This window comes from Malus sylvestris, chromosome 12 (genome assembly GCF_916048215.2).
Source record: "Malus sylvestris chromosome 12, drMalSylv7.2, whole genome shotgun sequence".
Classification (NCBI taxonomy): Eukaryota; Viridiplantae; Streptophyta; class Magnoliopsida; order Rosales; family Rosaceae; genus Malus; species Malus sylvestris.
The window spans coordinates 10467615-10479377 of record NC_062271.1 but is presented as its reverse complement, the minus strand read 5'-3'; the positions used below and the strand labels follow the sequence as shown (position 1 = coordinate 10479377).

Below are 11763 nucleotides of genomic sequence, written 5' to 3'. Positions count from 1 at the left end.
TGCGATAAGTCCCTAAGGAGGACGCGACCTTCTTTTGAAATACAGGTGTGATCAGTTGTTGTAAGCATGCAGTCGAGCGAAGTTGTAATTTACTTCTGAATTCCTCATTGAAAAACGAGTGAAACAAATGAAAACTTAGTTGTAAAGTAAAAACTGCATAACAACTAGATAGTCCTCGGCTTGCAAGGTGGTACCCGTCGAGCTGCTTGAGTCTTCGGGCTTTGATGTAGCGGGAGGTCACGTATGGTAGTTCCTCATATTGTAGGCATTCCACTGCTTTTCGATCTCTTTGTCATTCATGGTGGCGAGCATGTTACTACCCTTGCTACCTACTCTACTAATCTTGTACGGAGGATCCATCTTCTTGGAGCCTTCTCTACGGGCAGTGATGAAGGCTTTTCTTAGGACTAGATCCCCGAGCTGGAACTGCCGGATCTTGGCCCTTTTGTTATAGCTCGAGAGGAGCTGCTGCTGGTAAGCTGCAATGCGGGTGATGACCTTCTTGCATTCCTCCTCTACTAGATCTAGATTTGTGGCCAAAGTTAAGGTATGAGTGTGTTATGGGATCCAAAGTTAAGGTATGAGTGTATTATGGGATCCAAAGTTAAAGGTGTTAAAATGTGAGGTATGAGTTAAAATGTAATATACCCTTACTATTTAACCAGTCAAATGAAATAGTTGGTACCACAACTAGGGATGGGCAACGGTTATGGCAGACGGGTAACCGCGATTATTTACCCATAACCATTTCTGTTTATACCTGCATAACCGTTTACCAGTTGGGTAATTGCATAAACGGTTATACCCCGGTTAACCATACTCATAACCATGTACCAATTTAACCATAACCATTTACCCGTTTACCCGTTTTTGAACCTGTTTATCTTTTTTTACCCATTTACCGCTTTTTTCACCCATCTACATGTTTTTTTTTTAACAACTTGAAAATTACAAAAGAAAAATTTATCATAATTTTCGTTTTCTGACAATTAAACACCGTTATAAGTACATTTTAGCTTGCATTTCCCTATTTTAATCATTTAAGTCCTCTTACAATTCCAATAATTGAAATAATAGTTTACGAATGATATTTTTTAGCTACACCCAAGCAAATCTTTAATTTCAAGACCGATTCCAACCAAAATTTTGAGAATCCCGAAATAGTTTCGAAATTTTGCAAAAAATTGGAAATCCTGAAATTGCTGACTATAACTCAACCATGGATCCATTCTACAGAAGTTTATCTGGTGGATACCACCGTACTAGTAAAATGACAAATACATTCATCATTCAATATTGCAGAAAGCATTTTTTTCAGTACATTGCCAGGAAATATACTAGGCAACACAAAGCATCAAACTTCTTCCAGCTTTAGAAACATATAAACACGAGAAGAAAAAAAAACTATCAGATATGAATTCAACCACATAACTTCGATGTTAAATTAAATGGGTATAACCAATCCAACGGCCTATAATTTTTTTTTTAATTTTACATATATTAAATTAAATGGGTAAATGGATATCCGTTATAATCGCGGGTAATACCCATAACCAGTGGCAAAGCTAGAATTTCTCGGGGTGAGGGGCAAACTTAAAAGAATCCAATGTTAAAGAAAAATGGCAACAACTAAATCTTTTTATATAGTAATGTCTTCCATAATTAATCAATACAAACAAATTATAATTGTTGCCGGTGATGTTTCATATCATGAAAACGTTGCATAATAGGCTCATTATTAATAAAAGAAAATACATCTCTCTCAATGTAAACAATCATGCTATCACTCAACCATCGATCTCCCATTTTGTTACGCAATGGTGTTTTCACAATCTTCATAGCAGAAAAAACTCTCTCCACCAAAGTGGTTCAATTGATAACACCAAAGCCAATGTAAGAAGCTTATACACTAACATATAACTTTCACACCTCTCGGTCTTCACTAACTCTTTTACAAGATCACTAATTCCTCTCAATGATGAAAACTCACTATGCATCTTCATATCATGAATGTAATTGTCAAGTTGAATTGGAAGATTCATGAGGTCTATACGATCAAAATCTTGAAGATAAAGTTGGGCTAAACGAACAATTTTTGCTTTGTCAAAAGATGCAAAATTATTCACCAGACTCCCATAAAAAGAAGCAACTTGGTGTTTACCTCATTGAAGTGATCATTCAATTCATTTAGTTGCATATCAAGGACTTGAAAATAGAGGTCCACACAATAGTAATCGAAGTTTGTGATTTTTGGAGCTTTATGCCTTGATTTTTCAGGTACGAAATGCAAATCCTCCATGTTAGGAACGATAATATCATGCTCCTCACAAAACTTTTCTACATCATGAAACAAGTCCCCAATGTCATCATTTTTCAAAGATTGTAGTCTTTGCTTGCATACTTCCACCAACGCCATCGCATTCACAATATCTTGATCTTTCTTTTGCAATGTTTGTGATAACTCATTTGTAATTCCAAATATAAGTCTTATCAAGAAAAAGTGGAACACAAAATCAAAAGTTTGTATGTCTTTGAATAACCTAGTTGCTTTACTGAGATTATCTTGGTTGCGATCACTTTTAATCCATTCAACCACCTCCACCACGACTTCAAACATAACAATAATACTAACTATAGTACCATAATGCGAGTTCCACCGTATATCACATGGACGCATGAGACTACTTTCTTGATCTAACCTTTTACCCGTTTCAAGATTACCAAGATCAAGAGCTTTCTGAATTTGTTCTTGTTGTTTCTCTCTAAATGCATCACGACGCTTACACGATGATCCAATAAGATTCACCAAACTACTAGCATTGATGAAGAAATTGGCAACATCCACATTTTCCTTTGCCACGAATACAAGAGCTAGTTGGAGTTGGTGTGCAAAACAATGAATATAAAATGTTTGAGGGTATTTGTTCAAAATCTTTGTTTTAAGACCATTTAACTCACCTTTCATATTACTAGATCTATCATAGCCTTGTCCTCGTAACTTGGACATACTCAAATTTGTTGTAGCAAACAATCTCTCAATGGCCTCTTCAAGCGAGCTACTAGTTGTAGAGGAGACATGTTGAACACCCAAAAACTTTTCAATTGCTTCTCCTTTTTTGTTCACATAACGCAATACCATTGCCATTTGCTCTTTAGTTGAAGAATCACGTGCTCCATCAACCAAAAGAGAAAAAAATGCACCTTCCATATCTTTAGTGATTGCATCTACAATTTCAATGGCACAAGCACGAACAAGATCTTTTTGAATATCAGAAGAAGTATACTTAAGATTCTTGGGAGCGTTCTCAAACACAACGTTCCTAACTTGTTCATTATGCTTGGAAAGAAATTGCATAAGCTCCAAATAATTACCCCTATTGCTTGATTTCAACGATTCATCGTGGCCACGAAAAGGCAAACCTTGTCCCAACAACCATCTTGTGCACTCAAGTGAGGCACTCAATAAAGTACGATAATTAATGCAAGCTTCATCAGTTTGCTTAATCACAAATGTTTCAATGTGTTGTTTTTGTGTCATCAAATCTCTAGCTTGTTGTACAACTTTATTATAAAGACTTCCAACACCTCCCTCATGGACTCGAAGATTTTCGGGTCCTTTCCTCCAATTTGTAAACCCTATCTCAGTGAAGACATCACTTCCAGTGCTACCCATTTGATCAAAATCACATTTGAAAAGATAACAATAAATGCAAAATGCAGCATTTTTTGATATACTATACTCCAACCACTTAAACTTATCAAACCAACCGATTATAAAACATCAATTGTCGCTAACCTTTATTGGCATGATGTGGTCTCTAGGCTGACAAGGATCAATTTGGAGATAGTGTCTACGAATTGCTTCTTGATAATTAGGTGAATAATCAAGCATTCAACGTTTATGTGCAGGGTCTACAGGAAGATTAGCCAATATTTCATCCAACTCGGTGGCCTCACTTTGTTGTGACCTACTTGGAATATTTGAAGAATGACTTCTTGGAATATTTGAAGGAGGAGGAGAACTACTCGGAATATTTGAAGAATATTTGAAGAATGACTTCTTGGAATATTTGAAGGAGAAGGACTACCCAAAATGTTTGAACGAGGATTTAAGTATTGTTTCTTATAGTATCGTTCTATTACGTAACTGTAAAATAGAAAGAAAAAAAAAATTAGACTCTTAATCCTAGAGTAGACTATACTATAGTATGCATAATAATTAATCCAACCAACCAACAATTCAATTAATCAATACCAATAATCATACAAATTATTCAATAAATAAAAATTCAATTCAACTAATAATATTCATATGAATACAACTAATCAATTCAACCATCAAGAATTCAAATTTTAATTTTCACCCAAAAAAATAATTTCATAATTTCATATCAATAATCATAGAAGCATATGATTCACATTAATAATTGTGGAGCCAAAAATAATCACAAAGCAACACGTGGATTTTTGGATGAAGATGACAAATTTACCCTCGAGGCACACCGGGTCTCCTACACACGAGCAGTGGAGAATCATCCATCAACCAAATCAGGAGTACCCAAAATAGGTAACAAGTTCAAATTTGTCTCATCCATCCTTATTCCATAACCTCCAAAAACCTCCCAAAACATTTCTTTTATTATGATAATTAGCCAATTAATATATTTATACCTAACTAATATATTAATTACTAATTGAATCACCAAATAACACCCCAAAACACACTTAAAGGCCCGCCACACCCAATTCCCTATATATATGACCGTATTTCTTCTAAAAAGCTATGTTGATACTCTTGCAAAACTCCCAAAAATTCTCTAAACACTTTTTCTCTCTTTCTAACTTTGGCATCAGAGGTTTTTCTGCTAAAACCCCCCCGTTCATCATGGGCGCGTGAGGTTCTTAGCCTTGACCAAAGGTATTAATTGTTTCGTAAGTGCAATTTTGTCCAAGAAGAAAAAGGTGGAAATTTGCATCCACAATAATCAATAACCAATAACCATATTAGTGCAATACCATATGATTCTATACTAATTAAACGAAATTCGTATTAAATAATTAATTAGGGTTAGGGATTATACATTTAGGAATTAAAAAATTTCCTTTGAAGGGTGGAAGCCTACGGTTCAGCAGTTGGAGAATGGCTTGTGACGACTCAACAGGAATCAGCCTAACATAAATAAAAGGGAACGGTTGGCGTTGGTTGGCTTAAGCTGCTGGGATTTTGGGAGCAGCTTTGTTCTCTCTGTCTCTGATTGGTGAACGGGACGGGAGGGATTGAAAAGTAAAGAGGAACGGGGGACACAAGGGGTGACATGCGGTCCCCCTTTATAATATATATATATATACACACACGATGCGTGCAGCAGAACAAATCGCCTAGCAAACAGAGGAGATGAACTAGTGGGTTTTCCGAAGAGGGGCGTGGCAGCTGTCACGCCCCGCCCTCATGTGGCTTTGCCACTGTCCATAACCCATGGATACCCATTATAACCGCGGGTAATATATATAACCGCCCATTTAAATTTCACGGATAAACAGTTATACCCATAACCGTTTGTTCGTCTAAATGGTTACCCATAACTGTAACCGTGAACTTTAAATGGATGGATAACCGCTGTTACCCAAACCCATAGGTATTTTGCCTATCCCTAACCACAACCTTTTAAGCAAGGATATATATTGCTATTCAGTACTACAGTCTAGTAGTATTCTTATTCGTTTAGAAGTAAGAAGTTTTAAGTTCGAATTTTGTGGATGACGAATTCGATACCAAATTAGGATGCCCATTGTGTGGCTTAGCAGAACCCCCCTTCCCTAGTGTAAACATATCGATGTACTAAAAAAAAATAGGAATATATGTGTAAAAGATCTTAAGTTCAAATCTCATAAATGACAAATTCAATACCAAATTAGGTTGCTAATTGTGTAGCTTAGCAGAATTCTTCATTCCCCTAGTGTAAAAATATCGATGTATTAAAAAAATAGGTGTAAAAATATCGATGTATTAAAAAAAATAGGAATATATGTTTAAATATATAATATAAGGAGGTGGATTGTCTACCCTCTCATTTCTATACTCTTCTCATCCCCTCCTATTTTGTGTGGTCATGGTTAAATCACGTTAACATTTTATATTCTTATTACTTTTTGTTTTATTATTTTTATAAAAAAAAATCAATATAAAATATTGACGTGACTTAACCGTGACCAAACAAACAGGAGGGGATAAGAAAAGTATGGAAATGAGCGGGCAGACAATCCACCTCCATAATATAATGATAATGTATATGTTAAGAAAGGAATCTTGCATGAGAAACCGATCCAAGTTGAAGAAAACTAAATACACGGTAGTTTAGTCAGTCTTTATTTCACTAATCAAATTAGCCTCAGTGGTTGATCTCCGCATTAACGAACTTTTGCAATGTTTTAGTATCTTTCGGAGATTTTTATATCTATCGAAATTTTTAATCGTTAAATTACTAGTTACATATTTAATATCAAAATTTAACGGCAAAAAAGCAGTCACTTACGAGGAAATTGAAAGGAAAAGGGACAGCAATTTCCATGAAAAATAATGCATTAGATATTCCAAAGCTTGGCATCGTTTTCTTTATTTGGTTTTATATAATCCGACCTCATTCGGAGAACCAAAGTGGTCACAACTTTCCACCATTTTTCCTTTTTTTTTAGCGAAAAATAAGTTACTACTTGAGAAGATATTCAGGGGTAATCTTATTAACAGCACCTGTTACATCTCTGTTCAGCCCCCACCACATCTCAGACTCGATTCAACCGTGATACGATATTGTTCGTTTTGGACCCCGACCACGCCCTCAAGGTTTTGTTTCTAGGAAATCACACGAGAACTTCCTAGTGTGTCACTCATCATGGGATTGCTCTCGCGCGAACTCGCTTAACTTCGAAGTTCCGATGGAACTCGAAGCCAGTGAGCTCCCAAAAGATCTCGTGCTAGGTAGAGATGGGAGTATACATATATAGTTTACATGATCTACTTCCCTGGGCGATGTGGGATGTTACAATTCATCCCCCTTAGGAGCCCGACGTCCTCGTCAGCACACATCCAACCAGGGATTGGCTCTGATACCAAATTGTCACATCCCAGCCCGGGGCCCCATCACATCCCGAGCTCGACTCCACCGTAGTACGATATTGTCAGCTTTTGGCCCCGACCACACCCTCACGATTTTGTTTCTGGGAACTCACACGAAAACTTCCCAGTAGGTCACCCATCATGGGATTGGTCTCGCGCGAACTCGCTTAACTTCGAAGTTCCAATAGAACCCGAAGCCAGTGAACTCCCAAAAGGCCTCGTGCTAGGTAGAGATGAGAATATACATATAAGGCTTACATGATCCACTCCCCTGGGCGATGTGGGATGTTACAGCACCTTATAGTGGCTTCCTCAGATGAGATTTTTTTTTCTTCCTCTTTGTGAGAATTTCAGGAATTTTTATATTTTATTTATTCATCGTATATTAGGTGATCAACTTTCGTTAGGTACTGTTTATGTTTAATTTAAATAAAAATTTATAATAATTTCTTACGGTACAATGTACAATGAATGGATAAATTGTGAGGATCCAGATAAGATCCAAGATCTGCTTACCTTGCACATGGTTATATAAAGCTAAACTTTGATGGGATCGGTGAATTGGAGAAAGTTGCGATGCTTTCGTTCTAAGGAATGAAAAGGGATTACTGGTTGGAGTTGGTGCTTTTAATCTCAAATGAGCTACTATTTTAGTTGTTGAGGCCATTACTTTAAAGGAGGGACTTTTGTTCATCAGACTCAAAGGTATGAAGAACTTAGGCCACATCGAACCGAAATGACTAAAGATAGCCCATCCAAAATTATGGCTTTACAAAAAAAAAAAATTGGATTAAACAGTATAGGCTGTACTCATATACCATCTTTAACCAAATAGGCTAAACATAGCCCATTAATATAATTTTAAGTTTATACTTTAAATTTATTAGTTCATTCTTTTGGGTGTTTACAAATCTAGTCGTTGAATTTGAAATCAATTATTGCAACTGAGGAGTTGGGCCAAAAAAAGGGCTACGAGGAGGCTACATTTTGCTAGCCTGATGCCTTGTAGGCTGTAGCAATGATCCTTCAACTTTAATTTAATTGAAGCAATGGCAACTCACCTGAAAATTCATGAGTATGAGTCCCTTAACTCATCAAAACGTGAAACTATGGTCATTTTTGTCAACTCTGTCAGAATTCCGTAAAAATGACTCATGTTAGAAGGGTTATTGCTATAATTTGGTTAAAGTTGAGGGATCATTGCTCCAATTGGATTAAAGTTGAGGGACAATTTCTTCAATTGAATTAAAATTAAGGGACATATGCTACAATTTTTTTTTCATTTGGTTTTTCATATTTTCCCCTTGATTTAGCCACTTGTGTGTGGCACATGACTTATTTTGAAGGAAATTCTAACGAAGTTGACAAAAATGATCATAGCTGTACATTTTGATGATGTAAGGGACCAATGATTATGAATTTTTAATTGATAGACCATTACTCTAATTGGATTAAAGTTAATGAACTATTTTTATAACCTAACACTCGATTGAAGATTAATTTTTTGGCTAAATCAAATTATTTTTTGGCTTTTAGGCGTTTTAACCTCTCCATTGGTGCTAACCTTAATGGTGAATGGGGAACCAAGGCTGGTCATTCAGGTGGTGCTAGGTGTTTGGAATCCTCCCTGACATCTTAAGCCAATTGTTGAGGATATTAGATAGCTGGACTCTAAATTTCAATGCATTAGTTGGAAGCAAATCTTTATAGTAACAAATTTTGTGACGGATGCGAGAACACGCTGAGAGAAACAAAAAATAAAAATAAAAGGGTAAAAGACTGTTTACTACCCTCATGTTTCATGGTTTTCAACATTTAGTACATCAAGTTTTTTTCGTCTCAGAGTCATACCTAAAGTGTAAATTTTGGGACAGTCTCATACATCCGTTAGTCAAACTGTTAAATTTGCCGTTAATTGTGACGTGGCGCCCATGTGGACAATGACGTGGCGCCACGTGTCAGCCACGTTATTTTTTTTTTCTTTCTTTCTTCTTCTTCTTTCTTCTTTCTTCTTTTTCTTCTTCTTCTTCTTCCACCCGACTGCAAACTTTTTTTTTTCTTCCTCCTTCTCCTTCTTCCTTCCTCCTTCTTCCTTCCCCTTCTTCTCCTTCTTCCTTCTTCTTCCTTCTCCTTCTCCTTCTCCTTTTTCTTCCTCCGAATTTGGGGAATTTTTTTTTTTTTTTCTCTTTCTTCTTCTTCTTTCTTCTTCTTCTTCTTCCACCCGACTGCAAACTTTTTTTTTTTTCTTCCTCCTTCTCCTTCTTCCTTCCTATTTCTTCCTTCCCCTTCTTCTCCTTCTTCCTTCTTCCTTCTTCTTCCTTCTCCTTCTCCTTCTCCTTTTTCTTCCTCCGAATCTGGGGAATTTTTTTTTTCCTGCTTCCTTCTCCTTGCTCCTTATTCCTTCTTCTTCTTCTTCTTCTTCTTCTTCTTCCTCCGAATCTGCCCAGATTCGCAGATTCGTTTTTTTTTTTTTCCTTCTTTATTCTTCTTCTTCCTTCTTCTTCCTTCTTCCTTCTTTCTTCTTCCTTCCCCTTCTTCTCCTTCTCCTTCTCCTTCTTTTTCTTCTTCTTCTTCTTCTTCCTCCGAATCTGGGGAAGTTTTTTTTTTTTTTTTTTTTCTTCCTTCTTCTTCTTCTTCTTTTCTTTTCTTCTTCTTCTTCCTCCGACTGCAACTTTTTTTCTTTTCTTCTTCTTCTTTCTTCTTCTTCTTCTTTCTTCTTCAAAAAAAAAAAAAAAAAAAAAAAACCGAATCTGAGCAGATTCGGAGGAAGAAGAAGAAGAGGAAGGAAGAAGGAGGAAAAAAAAAAAAACTTCCCCAGATTCGGAGGAAGAGAAGGAAGAAGGAGAAGAAGGGGAAGGAAAAAAAAAATGTTGCAGTCGGGTGGAAGAAGAAGAAGAAAAGAAGAAAGAAAAAAAAAAAATCCGTGGCTGACACGTGGCGTCCAGTCATTGTCTACATGGACGCCACGTCACAATTAACGGTAAATTTAACAGTTTGACTAACGGATGTATGAGATTGTCCCAAAATTTACACTTTAGGTTTGACTCTGAGACGAAAGAAACTTGATGTACTAAATGTTGAAAATCATGAAACATGAGGGTAGTAAATATAAAATAAAAGATAAAAAGAACAAATGTAGTTTGAGATTGATTAATCCAACCCGTCAGATCCTCTGATCATTTCAATATGGGGTGTGCTATCCACACATCCTATTTTACTTCTCACACACCTTTTAATAATTTATATTCATTGATCTTCTTCAATTTATCCAATCCAACGGCCGAAAATTAAAAAGATGTGTGAGAAGTAAAAGAGGATATGAATATCACACCCCTTCAATATTTTCATGATACCGTTAAAAACCATACATCCATTATCCCGATCGAAATTAACAAAAAGAAAATCAAAAGGCCTAAAACATCAGGAGCGTCTTCATCTCTGACGCTCCATCATATGAGCAAACTCCTCAAAGCACACGAACCCATCCCCATTCTTATCAGCCCCTGCTATCATGCGCCCGCACTCCTCTAACGTGCACCCTTCGTCGCCGATTGCCCTGAAAAAGCTCAAAAGCTCCTCCGCCGATATTTTTCCGTCGTTATCCGTGTCAAACACTTCAAACGCATCCCGCAGTTCCGAGTCGGCAGCTGGACCGGAAACCGGCCCGACCCGGTTCAACACAGCCTCGAGGCTGATTGAACCGTTACCGTCTCGGTCCACCTCGCTTAGCATCAACGTCACCTCCTCTCGACTCTGCGGGTCGTTACCGAGCCGGCACAGAAGAGCCTCGAGTTCTTTCCTCGACACCACTCCATCGTTGTCCCGGTCTATAAGTTTAAACGCTTGCGCCATGTCGAGCTGCAGATCAGCCGAAAACTCGGACCACTCACCCGATCTTTCGGGCAAAACGCTGGTGGGCGTGGTTCCACCGCCGGCGCCGGCCCCGGGCTTGTGGATTGTGTATGAGGAAGAGGATGACGAGGCAGACGCCGTTTCGGACCCGAACGACGGCGGTTCGGAGCGAGATACGGCGGACCGGTCCTTCTTAGACCGGAAGAGGCGTTTCGGACTGAGATTTTTGGAGCTAATTTTGATGAACTTCATTATTGAAGATGAAAACCCAGATGGGGGAAGAAGTTGTAGAGAGAGATAGGATAATAATGGTGATGATGAAGATGGAGAAGGAGGAGAGAGAAAGGGAAAGATAGGAGGCAGAGAGGAAGGGATGGGGGGTTAAATGGTGGGAATGAAGGCACTGCCATAGCAACTTCCAGGAAGCTTCGTGGGGGAAGCTTTTCAAGCGGCCGATTTATACTTCTTTGAATTATTGGGATTAACCGATTAGGAAATTTTTAGTGGGTTAGCACTGCTGTAAGCCTGTGATTGGTTGACTTAAATAATTTAAAGTTGATCGTATAATATACGATGAACAGACATAATATAAGATTATTATAATGTGTAAGAGGATCGGAGAGGATCTTTATCCTTGCTTAACTTTTTCTGCCATAGTAATATTTTCATGAATTAAATTGGTTTATTCATGCTACTTAGTATTACAATTTACTGATATTCGTTTTCACTTATAAATGATGGTCTTATATTCGATTCTTGTTAAAGACGAATTTGAACTATGTTTTTTATAGTATATT

General features: G+C 37.4%; 2 protein-coding genes across 2 annotated transcripts; both read right to left on the bottom strand.

Moving 5' to 3' along the window:
• Positions 1-2122: 2122 nt before the first annotated feature.
• On the bottom strand, positions 2123-3673 carry LOC126592143 (uncharacterized). Its single transcript, XM_050257892.1, has one exon. The coding sequence runs from the start codon at positions 3671-3673 to the stop codon at positions 2123-2125; it is 1551 nt and encodes a 516-aa protein (XP_050113849.1).
• Positions 3674-10412: 6739 nt separating this feature from the next.
• Positions 10413-11368, bottom strand: LOC126592926 (probable calcium-binding protein CML36). The gene has a single exon (XM_050258733.1). It carries the CDS (start codon positions 11216-11218, stop codon positions 10547-10549), a length of 672 nt encoding a protein of 223 aa, XP_050114690.1. The 5' UTR covers positions 11219-11368; the 3' UTR covers positions 10413-10546.
• Between the last annotated feature and the right edge of the window lie 395 nt (positions 11369-11763).